The sequence below is a fragment of the Atta colombica genome, unplaced genomic scaffold (genome assembly GCF_001594045.1).
Source record: "Atta colombica isolate Treedump-2 unplaced genomic scaffold, Acol1.0 scaffold233, whole genome shotgun sequence".
Lineage (NCBI taxonomy): Eukaryota > Metazoa > Arthropoda > Insecta > Hymenoptera > Formicidae > Atta > Atta colombica.
Genome location: NW_017259331.1, coordinates 1824841 through 1844717, shown reverse-complemented (window position 1 = coordinate 1844717; position 19877 = coordinate 1824841). Strand labels below are relative to the sequence as shown.

Below are 19877 nucleotides of genomic sequence, written 5' to 3'. Positions count from 1 at the left end.
ATTTATTAATATTATATAATTAGATATATAATATAATTTAAATAATATTTTATTAATAGTAGAAATAACTGGACAAGCATATATTTTTTCCAGGAATTGCTTTAGAGAGCTACTAGATCAAATTCTTATCAAAATTCTTACCTATTTCCTATACATTATTGTTATAACATTATTGTTATAATGAGAATATATAATAATAGACAGAAAATGGGTGTCTAGGAAAACTGCATACATTTCTACCAAGATTATTTTTCAAATAATATAACAAGATGTATACATGTTATAATGCTTAAGAATTAAATACAAAGAGATTGAATTTTATGTATGTTTATAACTAGGAACTCAATACATATAGCAATACATATATATGCAATCGTTAAAAATTTAAGAAAAAAATTATAATTATAATGCATAAAAACTTATAATTATAATTCATCGCGTCAGTTTTATCATACTAAAAATAATTCCTAAGATCTTATCGTTTTCCGGTCAGAATTCGCAGAATCGTAATCCTGTTTGCGCACATTAATGTTCTCATGGACATTCAAAAACCTCGTGGTAAATTCATGTTACAAGAGATCGGCATGGATCAACGACAAAGCAGACTGTAATATTTTATTATCGCAGTTTCGATAAAAAGTATCTTACTCTCGTCTGTTACTTTTCGCACGATACTTTTGCGTGATATTCATGAACTACTCTCAGGAAATGTTTTGAAAGCAAGTTATTATGAATCGTTTAAAAATTATCTACATCCCAACATATGTTAAAACAGGGTCAAAGAGAATAATTTTGCAATCACTTTTTAATGTATGTTTTATGTACACAAAAAATCGTGTAGAAGATTAAATTTTTTTCCTTTAAATTATTAACTATTCTTTAAATTTATTTACTAAAAATTTTTTGAGATAGTAACAAGAAAATGTTTATAAATTTCTAGTTAAATAATAAGACTTTTAACTGTAGGAACTAATATAACTCGTCTACTTCTTTTTAAGTTAGTCTACAAAAGGTAATATTAAGGTAATATACAGCTTATTTTATATCACGGAAAGAATTATTTTGCTAAAAGATCTAAAAATTTTGTTGGATAGATTTTTTAAAAATTTGGTTGGAAACTCACTGCAGAATATAAAATTTTTTGCGGCTTGTAATTTTTGAGTTTTCAACAAAATTATTTTAATAATACAACGAAATTATTTTCAGATTTATATTCAGCAAAAGATCTTATAGCAAAATCGTTCATTTCGTATAAATTTCTAATAATTGTTGAACGATCGAAATATCTAATTTTTAGAAGAATATAGAAGGTTTTAATATTCATCTTCCCATTTAATCATCTCGTTGAAATCCTTGGAACTCGAATGAACAACGAGCTAACGAGCGGATGGTAATCAGAGTTGTTATCGATTTTTAGCTCGTGTTCGCAAAGTTGATCGCTACACTAGACTGATCGATGGAACGACACGCTCGATAACCCAGTTTTAATCCATTCAGCGATCACGTCGTGGATAAACCGCACGTGAATACCTAGGATCTATGAAGTTAGCACGATATTCTAAATAATATTCTAAAACAAATAATGACAGTTCTTATAGTAATACTTTTCATAGTTCTACAATTCCTTATGAAAATGAAAAAGATTCCGGATGTTTTATAAAGAAAAATCAAAATTGAAGATATGACATGCTAATAACATCATAGATTCATGCGAATAATATACTGAAAATACGATACTGAAATTTCCAACAAGAAAATTCTTTACCGAAATTTCGTTCAGTAAATTGGAAATCATTAAATTCTATTTAACTTTTCTTTTTGTTATTTTTTACTTCCAAAGTTCGCAACTATTTTTCAAGATATAAAAAAGACGTCTAAGATAAGCAAAGAGAATTTTTAAATAAAATCGTATCGATAGAATAAATTATCTCGATAAAGCTGCTCCAAAATATTGCGTGAAATCATTGTGGAATAAATGTCGTAGAAGATGTGAATCGCGAGTCGTTGTGAAATTTTTGAGGTTATGACCCGCCCGATTCGTTTTCTTTTTCGTTCTCTTGTTCGAAGAGATAACGAGAGCATGTGTGACGACGTTAAGTTTGATCGTCTCTCCACGTTATTCCATGAAATGGAGAAAATCTTCATAAAAAAACCGAGTGACAGAAAGAACGATTGCCAAAATGTAGATAGAATAACAATGGTTCATACTTTATATTAATAACTTATTATCACTACAAGTGAAACTAGAGGCATTTCAAGTATCTCATTCCCGAGTATCTAAATAATTGATTTAAATTTCTTATTCAGCTTCGCGAAAAATTTTTAATCGATTGCGTGTTTCGACCTTTTTGGCACACAAATATGGTATCCACAAATATTATATCGATTATTTAAACATTGCCGTTTAAATCGATACTTATAAAAATTAAACATTAAAATAGTTCTAATTAATAATTACATCCAAAGAAAGATTTTTTCGATTTAAAGAAATGTTGCTTTGCTATACAGTTAAAGACAAAAATTTCTTTGATTTGAAGATTTTATGAAATCAAATAAAAAATTATTTATTATATTAATAATAATATAAAGAAATTAGAAATTTTTTCTTTAATCATATAGCAAAAAAATACGTACTTAATTAGATTAAAATGTTAGATCAAATTAATTCATCAAGTTTGTATTCAATGTCCGTTTCCATCAATGTAAATTGATCTTCTCGGTTCAACTCATCTAATTCTAATACGCGTTTCTACCAGTGTTTAATTTTAATTTCAATTCGACTAACTCTCCATTCAAATTCTAAGAATAAAAAAAAGATAAAGATTAATTTTCATATAAATTAATTTCCAATGTAGACTACTTCAATCTTAGTTCTACTCTTCATCTTTTTCTAATTCATAAAACTAGAAAAAGATAAAGAGTACGTTGAAACAAGATTAAAGTTAATCTACATTGGTAGAAACAAGTATAAGAATTAAAAAAAGATGAAAAGTAAAAGTAAAATTGAATCGAGATTAGAGAGTTAATCTATATTAATAGAAACGAGTATAAAAGATGTCTTCGCGAACATTTTTCCACTTACCCCAGAAACAGGGATGATGTGTGAGACCATCCTGGACCTGTCCACGTAATTCATAAAGGCGTCGGCCGTTGCCGCTGCATTTACCCGATGCAGCTGTACCCAATCACCAGTCGGGCTATCCACAATTGCACCGCCGACGGCTTCACAGATAAGGGTAGAACAATGCCTCTGAGTTCGTCAAGATTTTAATGTCCAGACTCTTGTTTCACTGACACTTCGAAGTCATGCGATCGTTTCATGCTCCCGGAATCGTTCGTGATAAGTAAAACACTCGTTTCACATCGGCGACACAATTCATACAATACCGCAAATCGTTAAAGAGAGCTAAAATTGTCCTGGATATAATGTGGTGGAAAAGTACATCGCAAGATTAGATTGCGATTTCGCACTTTACATTTTCAAGAAAAATGCTTCGTGATAACCGAATGCGAAAGTTTCTTGAACTGGAAAACACGATTGGAAAATCTGTAACAGAATAAACATATACACATTCTTTTCATCTTCTGCGTAAATAATTTCTAATATATATAATATATATAATAATAATTTCTAATGCGCTTGTACGCGAAAGAGAAAGAATTAATTGGAAAACTATCAAATTGATTGCTTAGCAAGAAACAAATCATTTAATCATATGTATAATCATATGTATAAAATAATAAATTTAAAAAATTACAATTCACAATTATAATTCGAAAATCAAATTTAAATTTACAACTTCGGCAAATGGAATCAAATATTTTTATGATTTTTTTTTTTATAAATATTTTATTACATTTATTATATATGATTACATACATATTATAATTAATTATTAATATATCATTTGTTCGCTAAATATAAATATATTTATATTAAACCAAAAAACAATATATTAAAGTTATTTTTGAACTCTTGAATGTATGTAATCACTAAAGATAATAAGTAATCTTGTTTATGTTGTTATTTTTAATTTTATTGCCAAAAATTATGTTTAAAAATTTCTTTATCAAAATCTATATGATATGTATCACGCTAAAGTTAGACTGTACATAATTTTTACCGCTTGTCAGCTTTCTGCCCGATTCGCAATCCATGTACAATGCCGAAAGAAAAGCTGACGCAATCATTAATGTAATGCTGTCCCGAATTAGGTCAGCTGACTCAGCGAAAACCCATACATTCGCAGTGTCAAAATAATAATTCAACATACACGGTCTTACAACTGATAAGAGATTAACTTCGTCGTGGCCTTCGGAATGCAATCAAGAGAAAGAAAAAACAAAAACAAATGTACGAACTTAATCATCGAAGCATCCGTTATTCCTGATGCATTTTCTTCTTTCTTTTTTTGTAGTATACGTATTTTCCTGGACTGGAATCGATTCAGTCAGGCTAACAAATTTGTCGGATTAATTCAATCCATTTCCTAACGTTATAGATTAACTTTAATCTTCAATTCAATTTACTCTTCTTCTCTTTTTCAAATTCTTATATAAAGAGGCTTTCTACAATAGGCTATTAGTAATAAATCAGAAATTAAAAGCTAAATTGACCAATTATAGTTGATTATTCTTCTCACATTCAACTATGATTCAGTCAGTTCTTAGCTTCTAACTTCTGAGTTATTACTAATGGCTTATTAGTAGAAAGCCTTTTAGGGCAGGAGCACAAATTTTTGCCTAATGCATAAACGCATAAGAAAATCAACTAACAGAGTTTTTTATTTTTTATGGAAAGGAAAGAAATGAAGAACTTTGATTATTTCATTTTCTTATGCATTATGCAAAGTCTTTATAAAGGCTGGAACATAAACTTTTGCATAATGCATAAAAGAATCAACCAATCAGTCTTTTATTTTATGGAAAGGAAGGAAATAAAGGAAAAAAAATGTTGTACAAAAAATGATGTACAAATAAAATACAAATGAAATATAAAAAAAATAATGTGTGATAGCAAATGCGGCTTAGTTCAGAAACTTTTAAAAAAATTTTACATCCACGTTCGGCAAGTCTTCTTACAATTCGTTATATTCCTGTACAAATAGGCATTAAATTGAAATTTATTATTAGTACAATGCTGACAAGGGAGACCGATATTTCCCGAAATCAAAAGATAAAACAAAGAAAAAGGAGTTTAAAATGATCGCGATATCAAAATTTACGTTTCAGCGTGTTCTAAACGAGCAACAACACACCATGTCGGCGACGATACATCATTTTCACGAGAACGCCAGCACGAGACGAGAGATGCGATGTCTCTACACACCGTCGGCTGACGGTTTCGGAGGGATGACGAGCGCGCAACAGCTGAGCACTTAGCGCCCTTAGTGATTGGGAGGAAAGGGACACCTCGGGGTCCCCGGGGACTCATCGAGACTTCCGCCGGTGTTGGCAGAAGAAACCTCTACTTTGTCTGTGTCGTAAATCCTGCCCCGATCGCGGTTTACGATTTTTCGGGGTCATTCCCCTTTTGATTTAGCCAATTCTAAAACGCTTCTTTAAAAACTCTCAGGAATTTTTTTCGAAGAATCATGAATTGAGTTAATGGAGCACTCTTATCGAACATTCGCACGGTTAACCGGGCCAAAGATAATTTATACATATATCTGCTGACGGGAAATGGCTTGCCCCTCGTTCTCTTCTTTCGATTAGATTATGTGTTTGTTAGGCGACATTATATTTTTATATCTTCACTAATTCGTAATCCGCCGTAATTCTGTTTGTAACGAAAGGTCTGTTGCGAGAGGTCACGGGTGATAAGAAAAGTGTAAACAGTTCTATTAATCGACGGTCTTAACGTTTACGTTTTTTTAAACCTTACTAATGTGTATTTACAATCTTTAATGTTTCCAATTTGTTTGAAAAACATTTCGCGAATCTCACATGTACATAAGTGTTCGTATTTTTAAAAAAGATTAAATTCCACATAGAAACGTAAGGAAATCTTAAGACTTTCAAGTAATTTCTTATTTTTTATAAAACCGATTCTAAACTTTCTAAATTTCTTGGAATAATCTCCAAAGAAGTGAAAGTACTGTCATATTGAAAAAGAATGAAAATATTTGAAAAAGAGTACAGATTTTCACTTTTTGAGTGAGATTTACTTCAAACGAAGAGTGAGATTTTATTTTCTGGAATAAATGGAATCTTACTCCAAAAGAATGAAAATCTGTATCTACTTTTATTCACTAAAGAGTGCAGATATTTTCACTCTTTTTCAATAATAACGTATTTCATTATATGAAAGTATTTCAGTCTTTTGGAATGAGATTTCATTATAAGAAATTTAGAGAAAAGAAACGCGAGCTGCTTGTAAAGATTTATGAATTTAACTAATAGATTACTTTAAAACATTATAAAGGGTCAAAATATTTATATTTATTATATCAAGAAAATTAATGCTTGACAAATTTAATTACTACAATCTTTTTTTAAGATTTATTCCAAATTTTAGAATATTGAAAAATGTTTTCAAATTTTTCTACATTTACTCAAGTAAATTTTATTGTAGTAATTACTTCATTATATACAAATATATATCTGTCACATATTCATAAATAAGGAAATTTCGACTTTTCTTATAATTCAAGTTAATGTAAAAATTATATGTATCATATTCTTTTCAATTGTTAAAATAACCTTTGTTTTTTATTAGTTTAAAAAAGTTATGCATATATGTATAATTGTACATGTAGCTACAAATAAAAAAAATTTTTATGGTAAATTTCCTAAGTAAAAACACATATTTTTTTACGATAAAGCAACAATGCAGGTCCTTGGGATTCGCTAAAACTTTCGGTATCAGTTTTATTTCTTTTAAGAAATTTTCAAGTACACAACTGTGGAAAATGAAATTGCGAAACATAAAAAGTTTTCCAAATCATTACTATTTAAAAATTAAGAAAAATTTTAAGATCATAGGTTCCAGTTACAGATTAATAAACGTATAAATAAATTGATAAATAGAAATCGTTTTTCATTGCTTTTCATTACCATCGTGCATCATATATAACCAGATATAGAAGAATAAATCAAGTTTGGAAAGCAAAAAGAAATTAAATATACATTTGCTTCGCAACCATAAAAAAAAGTGAAATCTCTTTTCTCGCTTCGATAAACCAGGGATATCTTTGCTAACAAGACACATTTAAAGGATACCTAGTTTGCTTTAAATTCTTGCAAATTCAAACTTTCATGTTTAGGTTGATATTTCATGTGTCATACGTCAAAGTTTTTCAAGCATATTGATTGGCTGTAGAAGTAAAGAGGATCTTTCTATCCAGTAGCCAATGAACGCTTAAAAAAATTTTGTCGGACTATATGAAATAATCAGCCTTACAGTAAATTCGATTGGACTAGTTTGCACATTAAAGCCGTTGTACATTGATTAATGTACAAAGTGTAAAAGTAAAATGCAAATATTTCTAATTATAAAATACAAATTTTATTTAACAGCACAAATAAAATGTATTAATAATTTCATGATTTAATTTGCTTTTATATTTATATTAAATACTCTTATATCAATTTGTATACGATTAACTATTTAATATATATCAGTCACACTGAGTGCGTCCAATCAAATTCGCTATTACAGTTTTGAATTGTAGAGACTTCATTCCTTCATGCCTCGAAAAGAAGGACATGTATGCAGAAACGTGTTTCGATATGAAATGACGATGTACTGACGTTAATCGGATTCACGTAAGTTATAGAGGCGCCGATCAGTCGCCGATCAATTGCCAACTCTTTTCCACGTTTAAGCGGAGAAAAACTTCGCTTATCTTCCTACGCGCGCGTTACAGTAAAAGAAGAAGAAATATTTATCTCGCTGTTTAGTAAACAGCCGCCCATCCGGACCGCTACAAATCGGTCGCGGCCCGATCGTGTGTGGAACTGAAGTTTACAAACTCTCCGATGATCTCGTGAGCCTCCGCGAACCTTTGAGATAGCTGAAAAAAATGTACGCGCGAAACCGGCGGCACGCGGCAACGATGACTTACTTCTTCCGCACGAGAGATAATGAGGAATTTCATTCATCGCATACCTTATGCATTCTCTTTTTCTTTTGCTATCAATGATTCGTACTCTGAATTACTAAATCTACGAAATAATTCGATTCATGTCGGATTAATGCCTGTTTCTCAATGTAAATTAACTTTAATCTCGGTTCAACTTATTTTTCTAATTCTTAGAACAAGAAAAAGTTGAAAAGTTAGTTGAACTGAGATTAAAATTAAACTACACTAACACACCAAACAGGCATAAGTAATAAGTATTTACCAATTAAATAGTAGTCATTAATTTACAGTAATTAATTCAATCGATTTTGTTCAAAAGATATGAGACATTTTCAAATAATTCCATACTTTTTACATATAATTTATGTAAATACTTTGTAATCTACAGTAATCTATTGTGAAAATAACATATTAACTATAGGGATGCAACAGATATCCGGTAATATCCAGTCTATCCAACAGATTTTTACAATCCAATCATCCAGCCAGATAATTCGGCTATCCGGAGTATTATCCATTGCATTTCTATAATATTAATCCCCAGAATTGATGTCAAAAACAATATGTAATACTGATGTTGGATCTGTGAGATTCATTTAATTTAAATTCAATAAACAACGATCAATATCGAATTTATAAAAGATGTTAATATAATATATTCTAATAAGCTTGAAAATTATTTATAATAAACGGTACAAGTTTTGATTTTTCTCTTCAATCTTCATCAACCGCATTAAAATAATATAAATTTATCAATTTTTAATTACATCAAAAGTTAATGATATTTATAAAATCACAAAGATTGTCATCTCCTCTTCTGTAGCTACCGGTTGACAATCACATAGAAATAATAAACTCAGATCTAATACACTCGTAATTTTTCATTCTATGAATTTTATTGTATAATTGATGACAAACTTAATGATAAATGAGTATGGAGTATGATAATTGGAGTATGATAAGAAAAATGTGATAATGAAAAGCGAAAACAGAAGGAAGATCTAAATAAGAAAGGCTATGCATTTGATACAAAGTCTGTTAGCTATAGAAGAGGAGATGACAATCTTTGATCCTAATATTATTAACTTTTGATGTAATTTAGAATTGGTAGAGTAAAATCAAAAGTTGTATCTCCTATAGGTAATTGTCAAATTTATTAGAATAGACATCTTTTATAAGCTGGTCTTTGTGTATTAAATTTCAATTTTTGTGAGTAGTATTATTATAACAAGCTGGACTTATAATTAAAATATTCATTTAATTTATGATTAAAAAGCACTAATTAATTTCAATGCACCAATAATATAAAAAATTGTATAAAAAAGAATATGAATACTAAGTTTGTTTTAATCACAATTCAAATTTGCAGATGTAACATAAAGAATATAATGACTGGATTTAATTAGACCCACCGTCAGTTTCGGAAGATTAATATCAACTATTTCAATTTTGTAGATCATTCAGTTTTTTAAATCGTAACACTAAATATAATATGGATACCGATAGGTAACTATGATCAGTTATAACATTTAAAATTAATCTCAAAGAACACATCGATTTTTTGATAGTATAAGGATAATTTTTAATCATAAGGAGATATTATAAAATATAAAAGAGATATTATAAAATGCAATGATAAAATAGTACTTCGAACCAACTGAATAATGTTCTACTATAAGCTTTGCTTTATTGTTGGTAACTTTGATAGTTTTGTTTTTAATAGTATTAATATTATTATATTAATAGTATAGATACGCAAAGATGCAACGCGACGTTTGCCGTCGCTCGCTATACGAAGCATACATCAAAAGATGTGTCTCTATGCTGTAAGAAAGAATGTAAATTACAGTAATAGGGAATAAGGAATTCATGAAAATCACATTTATAGAAATGTAATTTACTGTGATCCCACTGATAATGGAAATGTATCGTATGTCATATAACTTTATATGACATACGATACATTTATATATTTTTTTACAATATGATTATATCCACTGTGATAACATCTCTCTCTTCTATTTTTTTAATTGTATACTAAACAAGAGGCTATCTTTATATTTAAGAAAAAACAAAAGAAAAAATGAGAAGCACATATCAAGACATGTCAAGAAAGAACAGGCTTAAGATTAATTTAAAAATACAGACATAAAACAGACAATCGATATGAAACAATTCGGCTATTATAGCGAATTTAACTAAATCCACGTAAAAATTAATTTATCAGGTCAATCCATTCAAATTCAACGTATAAACAAAAAATAAAACTATTTCAATCACCAAGATTCATGACTTTATAAATTTTACAAAACAATTCGTTCAGCTCTTTATCGTTGCAATTCTGTGTTACATGTATCTTTTGACAACAATTCCTCGACATACATCGACAACATTCATACATCGACATTCCTCGACAACATAAAAGTATGATCCAATGTAAGGAAAACTTCCAACAATTGCAAAATAAATGTTATATTAGACGCGATCATTTGCTCATTGTTCAATTAATGACAACAATAACAATAATCGAGAGACACGCTTGGAAGATCATTGCGTTCATCATGTCTTTTTCCATTAGAAGGAAAAAGAAAATTACAAAATTACAAAATTACATCAAAATACAAAAACAATACCCTGTAGCGTAGACGTAGATCCTCCAGATCGAACTTCCTTCGTCTTTCGTCGAGAGTCACTCCATTCACCGCGTTCACCGCGAGTTTAAACAACGCGGTTTCGTGCCGCAGAAACTGGAACGCAACGCGAGCGAAAAACGGTCGTCGCGGGCGCGAGAAACGGACGCGAACAACGAGATGAAACCGAGGCGAGAGGCGAGATCGAGACTGGGCCGCGAAAGAAACGACCGGCCGGATTGCGGCGTTCCGTAGCGCGCGCGTGTGGTACGACGCGAAGGGAGTCGGAGGCGGAGTCACTCGCGTTTCGTGCTAACTTCAGACCGCCCTTCTCGACGCGCGCTGGCCAGCCCGCCTGCGGCAATTTCACGTTGCATCGTCTCGCGTCACGTTCCCCGCATCAATGATGACAGCCTTTTTTCATTTTCTTATATTGGACACCAAAGTGTTTAAACGAAAATACTTATGGATTTCCTATTAGATTTCGCTATTTTTTTCTAACAATTTCAGAACTTCTGAAGAAGAAATAAATAATATAGATTTCTTACATTATTAATTTTATTGCCTTGTAATACAATTATTATCATCGCAATTATTCACACATTTATTATAACAACATGACAAAATTGTGATTTTAATTTAATTGCACGCAGAAAAAAATAAAAACGTAAAGAAAAAATATATTTATAATAATTAAAAAACTATTTCTATTCTTCTACAACTAATTATTACACCAAAATTGCATTTTATAATTAATATTACAAAATTTTAATAATTTGAAACATTCAAATTTATTTTTTAGAATACTTTGTTTTTGAATCACTATTATAGCAAATGAACAATAAATTCCTCGTAATTTATTTTAAGAAAAAGAGAGAGAGAGAGAGAGAGAGAGAGAGAGAGAAAAGAAAAACAGTGAAAAATCTCGGAAAAAATGATAAAATAAAGTATCCAAAGAACAAAAGAAGATATCTATGAAAAATTAAATTTATCCTAATAGCGTTTCGCACACTGTTTTAATCTTTCTGTCCATATTCAAATAATATTTTATATTGTGGCTTATTAAATTCCTATATTAAGGCTTAAGTTCCTGAGATTCTTTTATTTTTTATCGTTTTTAAAATTAAATTGAATGTAGTTCCAACGATCAAGATAATCATAGTTCTTCATCATGATTTGTCTTTCATTAATTGAGACTGAAAACGTATCTCTTGATGCATTCAAATATTTTGCATAAGGATTTCACAAATCCTTTTAATGAGTTTTATAATTTCTGACATGAAAAAAAATTACCTAGCATTTTTTGCCATTATCCAACTTAATTTTTAAAAATATATTATAAATTTTTAAATACGTACAAACTGATTTCGATGGCAGATGCTTACTCGACCTGTAAAAAAGTCGTGACAAATCGAATGTCGGCCGCGGACGAATTATTATGTAATTGCACTTACGTAGCGCTTTGTGAGACGCGTTAAGCAACCATTGTTTTGCTCGATCGCTTAATCACCGGTTAGGATGGATGTCAAGAATTAGGGTCAAGAGAACGATATCGCGTCGAAATCGCTGACTCTTGTCAAAGATATAGCGAATCGCAAGCACGAATCATATTCGCGAGGAACATATCGAGAAGATACGATTATTCGATAATTACGCTCCTCGCAATGTGTAGGTATATTGTATCAAATCCACATAAAATATTCTTTTTTATTTCAACTTCTTTGTACATTAATGTGAAGATGGATGAATTAATGCGTTTTGTTCCAATAATGCATTCGCTTGATTACAAAATGGAAATTTGAGATTATTATTGAATAGCCCGATTAAAACGAAATAATAAGTGTACAGGACGTATTCGAGTATAGAATTCAAGTACCTAAATGAATTTTGTGAATTATGGATATATTTCTTATTCTATAACAGATTTCAATCCCAATTAAAGATAAAGCTTTTTAGATCAAATTGCGATAACGCCCGAAGGATGTCATAAATAAATAATAAAGTGCTCCATCTTTTCCATTAACATTATTTAATATTATTTAAAATTTTATACATAAGGAACAGAGAGAGTAGATAGATAAGGCATTTATTAATGTTCTAAGGCAAGCCTTTTAAAAATATACATTAGACCATTAAGAAGAAAATACAAAGAAAAAATAAGTAGAATATAAAAAAAATTATATAAAGGAAAAGATAATGAAGAAAATAGGAAATGAAAGAAAAAAAAAAAAATAAAAATAAAAAGAGGAAAGAAGACTACTGAGATTAAAAAATTAAATCTTGATAATAAGAAATCATTGTAAAATTATAATTTTTTCTTTCTTTTGTTATTTTTCATTTAATTTTATTTAAAAAAGAATCATTACAATGACTCGTTTTAAATAAAAAATATATTTAAAAATCAAAATTTATCTTTTTTTTATTTATATATTATATGTACTTATCTGATAAACAATAAGTGGTAAAAATAATGTGAGTTAAAGGACCATAGGAATCGGCGCAATCTAGTTATAGCGCCAATTCCTATGGCCCTTTAGCTCATATTATTTTTACTATTTATTGTTAAGTAAAGGAGTCTTTAATAATTAAGTACTTTATTATTTAGTTACTATTCATATTTTATTGTCTGATAAAAAATGTTATATTAGACTGTAATTTTTACATTTTACAATACGTTTGTCGCTGCACGCAGAAAGGACGAGCATGGAAGAGTCAAATTGCGGAGAGAATGACGTACCAATAAATGAAGCAGCCGTTGCAAAATGTCGCGTAAACGCGTTACAAAGGGTGAGGGAGAAAGAGCGGAAGCCGCGACGCCATGTTGGGGCGGCATCAGCGAGCCGCTCGCTTCCCACGATTGGTTGAAGGCTCGTTCCGAAACATCAATTCGGCGCGCAGTCGTGCTCAGCCCCGACTTCTAGCGAAGCTTCGCATTCGATCCGCGAATCGCGACCGACCGACAATGTGGGAAAAGATCCGCTGCTTAATGGCGAGCCTTCCGCAATTTCATGGACATGAATACTTTCGTGCCACTTTCCTTATACTCGCGGGATCTCCATTTAACTGAATGAGTTGATATCGGCGCGCATATGCGTCAAGAGAGCATTTCAGTATCCTGCATATGCGCACAGTGGCCGCATATTGCTTTATCTGTGAAGTCCAATAATATTGTGTTAGTAAGAAAAATGCGCGCATAAACTGCTTCAGGTCCGGGATAGAAGCACTAGTAACTTCAATATTTATAGTAACTTTCAGGAGAATGATGACGAGTGCGGGTCAACCCTGACGAAAATAAAAATCAGAACGTAAGTCGAAAGTAATGGGAAAGTAATAGAAACGAAAATTGAAACATCAAAATGTAAAAGAAGCGTAAATGCTTCTTTTACATTTCATTGTTTCAATTTTCGCCTTCTACGAGTTTTGTTGTTTACGCTTCTGTTATTCTTCAATTACATCTGATTTACGCTCCGATTTTTATTTTCATCAGGGAATAGTTGAACTGTCGATCTTTTATTCAATTGAATTTTTTTCGTGAAACAGCTAGAATTGCCAAAAATTGCCAGAAAAACGTTTGACTTCGTAGATGTTTTCAATCAGTCTTGTTTTTTTAAATAAGTACTATTCAAAACTAACGATTTTAAAAAGATGAATTGAAACGTTAGTAGGGTTCTTTTATTATTTTTTATTATATATATATATATATATTTAATTGCATACGTATACATATTTATTAAAGATTTTTTAAAGCATTTTTTAAAGAATTTTTAGGATATAGATTTAGTAAATTTCGAAGTTTATATAATAAACGAAGATTTTTTTAAAAATCCAAATCGATAAGAAATCGGCTGAAAAAGGATTTAGAGGTAGAATCCTTTTTATATATTTTTCTTAAAAGATATTAGAAGATTTGTGGATTATCGTCGTGTTTCTATCCATTATAATGCCAACATTTCGGGAACCATGCCGTTCACTTCATCAGGACGAGGAACGCATGATACCATAAGAATGGTAAAATGAACCATGACATTTTTTTTTATCTATTTTTTGTATATCTTTCTTTTTGTATATCTTCATTTGTTTTGTATATCTTTCTTTTTATTTGTTAAAAAGAAAAATCTTATTTTATTACATGATTATTGAATTGCCTCTGATACATAATCATACCAATTGTAATCACTCAGTCACATTTGCACATCTATCATTCTTACGTTTTCCCTTTTTTTTTAATAATTGAAGTGATTTTCTTTTCCTTTGAATTACATGTACATTGTACGGAAATTGAAATAATGTATATATTATATATAATATATTATATATATTATATAGCATCGTGTTATTTATATTACATCTTAATTACCTTTTAATGTATATAAAAATACTTGACAAACAAAAATGGAACAACTTATGTCTATTTCCACCAATGTAAATTAAATTTAATCTCTGTTCAACTTATTCTTCGTCTTTTTCTAATCTTTAGAACTAGAAAAAGACGAAGAGTAAATTGAACCGAGATTAAAATTAATCTTTATATTGGTGGAAACGGGCATAAGAGTCTCTTGTGGAGCTGCGCCAATGGTGACACGGGCTAGATGATTCTTTTGTTTCTCTACACTTCTCTTTTTGTATTTTCTATTTTCTAATATCTGTTCTTTCCAGCACACACTTTGCAGAAATGTAGATCACTTGAGCTAAGCGTATAATATTTCAAAATAATAAATTCATTCGAATACTAGTTTTTGGGCAGCTAAGAATGTTTTAGGTGCTGTGATACCAAGGCCAAAAACATTGGCAAAACCAGACGAGATTTCTTTATTTAAAAGCTTAAAACGGAATTCAATATGATATTCTTATGGACGGGCGACATAATCAACAAGGATATTATCCTGCTTTCTTGCTATTTTATTTTTAGATTACAATTTTGTGCTTGTGGGAGAATTTAGCGCGTATCGCAACCACAGCTCCTGGAATACAGTCTGTGTTTGTGTTCACACATTTATTTATAATTCGTCATGCGCATCATTATCTGAGTGAGTGTGCTCATCTACGTTTTCATCGTCCTCATCATCCTTATTATCTTCATTTTTCTTGAAAAGATTTCTAAATCTCGTTTCTTTTCCTCATCATGTGATTCTTTTATCTTCTCACCTTCAAGTGGGTTTCCAGACACCTTCTTCAAATTTGCGCGACTTTCGGATCGTCGGTAATCAAAACATTATCGAAAATGATATCAGATTTAACTTGCAACAGATCAAAACCAATAGCGCAGATCATCACGGTTTACAATTCAGGATCGGGCGTGTATTCGGAGTTATTAATCTCGGGATGATCGGGATCCAAGATCCCTTATAGTTGGGATTCTCAATTTGTTTTGATTTCCATTTACCCTTATAATCAGAATTATCGATCATGGGATTCCTATTCCCCGTTCATCTCATCATCCCAATCTTCGAATTTAATTGCTTCAGTTGGTTTGAGATGTCCTTTTGAGAATCCTTAATCTTTTTCGTCCTTAATCGAATCCTTAATCGAAGGAGGAAATTCCAATCAGCTTTTAATTCGCCTTCTTCGTTATGAATAAGTACCTAGTAGATATTATCAGATTTGACAATCAGAGTGTACAAATATCTTTGCAACGGATATCTTTGTTAATTAGAAAATTCTTTCATTTGTAGCTAAAGATAACATGAACCTTTTTGGTTCCAGATCCACAAATATCCGGTTCAAATATAATCTGATAAGAGCTTTCACCATGCATATATCTTTCTGATCGAGAGAACAATCAAATACTTTAACATATCCATCTTCGCAGTCAATGTTCTGTTCATACTTTACTCTCTCTATATATATTTAATATATTTATTTAATATATTTAATATATATTTAATATATTTATTTAATATATTTATTAGTAAATTGAATAACAAGGTTTATTCTTATTATTAAGTGGAATAAATTTCTTACTGAGAACGCAAAACCTTGCGTTCTCTTGCAACATCTGGATCCTTTTATTATTTTCTTGATCATTTCAGAACATTTCATAGCTTAAAACAAACTTTCCGAATTCTTTACCAAGATGCTCAGAATAAACCTAATGTTTTTCCCAGAAATCATCGTTGAATTTCTCGTCGAAATACACCTTCGCCATGGCAATTACCAAGAGTAAAACGAACGCGTAGAAGGCTCGCATTTTCGGACGATAAGACGACATGAGTTCCAGATGACAACGAAAAAGACATCTGCCACGACGAACTGACTGATAAAAATTTTTTGTTTGATTAGGGATCTAAGTCAATAATTAATACTATTAAAAATAAACTTGATGGGATAGTCATCTAAAAATGTTTTGATAATAAAATTTAAGTTCTCTTCATAATATTTAGGATGAGATAATAAAAATTCTCTATCATGTGCATCAAAACATCCTTCTTTTGAGACAGAGGATGGAGTAAAAGGAGGGTGGATAAAAAGTTAAGATAGCGGCCTTAAAAGGTTGGCTTATGTGTGAAAAACATTAAATTTTAATTTACAATTCGCATTAATGATCGTGACATCGAGAAAATTATTTTTCACCAACCTCCAAGGTAAATTGTATTTCCGAGTGTAACAAGTTAAAAATACTAAAAAACTCATTAATAAGGTGATTCGAAACTACCGTCGTCAACATATCTACAATAGAAAAGTAATTCGTAACCAAATCTCTCCAATGCTTCTTTCTCTGAAGATCTTTCATTATTAAATTAGCAATAATAGGAGTCAACAGAGAGCTCATAGAAGTCCCAAACTTTGTTTATAGATTTTGTTATCAAAAGTAAGAAATATGTAGACTCTAGAACTAACTTTAAAGCTTTCAAAAATACATTCCTAAAAATGAATTTTTCCACGAAATAGAATGCCGCGAGATAGAATGCGAGATAATTGTGAAAGATATTTGGGGAAAAATTAATATCGGAAATGTTCAATATATCAAGCTACAAGAGAATAGTTCAAATATAAAACATTACGACATTAAATTTTTATATCATTACTTATTTAAAACATTCTTAATAAGTTTTTGAAATCACATTTACACTAATAGTTTTTTAAAAATAAAATATGGCTCGTCTTCAATATTAATTCATCGACAAAATTTTAATTGTTGACTTGTCAAAAATATAATACGTCATTATTAATTTTTTAATCTATTAGATTTCAATCTATGTGATTTTAAAATTTGTATTTAAACCAAGGATCATGTATTTAGACCGGACCCTGAAACAAGGACAATTTTGGGAAACTGTTGCCAAAAAAATAAATAACATTAATCCTAAGCTACAAAAGATCGCAATGCAGAATAACAATAAGATGGTTTGTTTAAAATGTATTTATAAGAATATTAAAGACCACAATAATAAATCTGGAAATAATAGAAAAAATATTTGTATTTATTGTAAATTATTTTTTCACATTGTATACCGAAAATGGCGTTTAAAGTCTTCAGCATTTAGATGATTAACTACATTTTCTATGTAGTTTTTAACTTTAGGAATTTATTATTTGTTTAAATCTATCTTCCTGAATAATTGCGATTATATTTAATATTTAAAATCGTGTTTGTCATCATTCAAATCAGAAAAAAAAAATTTTCGATAAACATCGACAAAAAAGATACCGACAATAATAGAAGATAAAAAAAAAGTTAATTCTTGATTTTAAATATTTAATAAATCTTGGGGTATAATATAGGTAGTATCATATAGGTTATATATCATAGCCATGATAAAATCATGACGCAATGATGTATTTTGCGGAATGTTCATGTCCTACGCGCATGAATAATGTGCGATTTGCAGAACGCAGCCATTATCGTTAATTCTGGATTAGATACTAGAGGTAGAGGAGAGTAAGACTTCTAATATGTATGTCATAACATGTGAAGTCGCACATATAATCTCGAATGATAATTCGAGAGAAACTAAGAATATAACTTAATGGCATATAAGTAGAATTAGGACTATGGTATACAAAAAATTTAAGGCAGAAAGACTTAAGCAGTAAGCGAATTGGCCAATCACAGTGGAGACTTAAGAATGCCATTTTCAAACTTAAAACTTAAAACGTAACGTTGAAAAATTCTATTACGTTGAATTAATGCTCCTTTGAAATAAATAGATCAATAAATTAATGCCTATATAAGCCATGCATTGAATGTGAAATATTTCCTTTATTCAATCTCTCATACAAAATCCATACATTTTGATTCTTATTCGGATTTTTCTTAGCAAACCAACATATAACTATATATTATATATAGTATATTATATAACATAGAGAGCATATATAAAGAACAATGTTGTGTGGTTATGTAGACAAGATGTAAGTGTTACATAACTCTGAGAGCACTTTTGAAGAACAATGTTATATTTCTCCGTTACACATATAACATTTATTTAAAAATATAATGAAACGTATATTTAAATCAAAATATATATCACACATATCACATATAATTGTAATCTTCCAGTAATATAAAAAATGCTATATAACTGATACATATATAAGATACCCAGTTAGAAATGATAATGGAATCAACATTGAATGTCGATTCGACGTCGCAAATATCAAATCAATTTGATGTTGATTCCATTATCATTTCTGACTGGGTATTAATAATAGGTACATACGCAAACATATTGAATCTTGTTGTTACATATGATGAGAGAGTAATCAGAAAACTTATATTGATATGTAACATGTAAATATGTATGTGATTTGTAAATGCACATTTATCTGATACATTTCGATCGAATCTTAGTCGGTAGGATTTTTCGCCTGCAGAGCACACTATGCACGTATTGTATATGTTTTAAATCCCTGCTATTGCTTGCGTTTTAATAAATTGCTCGAATTGCATTACATAGAACGCATAATTAATTTCTAGTAATTATTACTATTTTAATACGCAATTATATTCAACAGGATAACCAATTGCATCATCGCAGGCTTATATATAAGGTAAATATGCGTAGGTCTAATTATAATGAGTTATAGCAGCTATAGTGTTATTGACAAGTCCAAATATGACAAGTCCAAAATACTGGCAATAATCTAATTTTAATTAAATTATATATATATAGGAAAAAGCGTGTGTGTGTGTGTGTGTGTATATATATATATATATATATAT

At 30.0% G+C, this 19877-nt stretch overlaps 1 protein-coding gene and 1 pseudogene across 3 annotated transcripts in view; both read right to left on the bottom strand.

Annotated features, from left to right (window-relative positions):
* Positions 1-10801, bottom strand: part of LOC108688504 (forkhead box protein D1-like) — a 39375-nt gene extending 28574 nt beyond the window's left edge. For all 3 annotated transcript variants that reach the window (XM_018194798.1, XM_018194799.1, XM_018194800.1), the window contains exons 1-2: positions 10718-10801; positions 3083-3547 (exon numbers count right to left, since the gene is read on the bottom strand). In XM_018194798.1, coding sequence (XP_018050287.1) covers positions 3083-3136 — 54 coding nt within the window. In that variant the 5' untranslated portion in view covers positions 3137-3547; positions 10718-10801. The remainder of the gene's footprint in view (positions 1-3082; positions 3548-10717) is intronic.
* A 4906-nt stretch (positions 10802-15707) lies between these two features.
* LOC108688406 lies at positions 15708-16825 on the bottom strand (annotated as a pseudogene).
* Positions 16826-19877: the final 3052 nt, after the last annotated feature.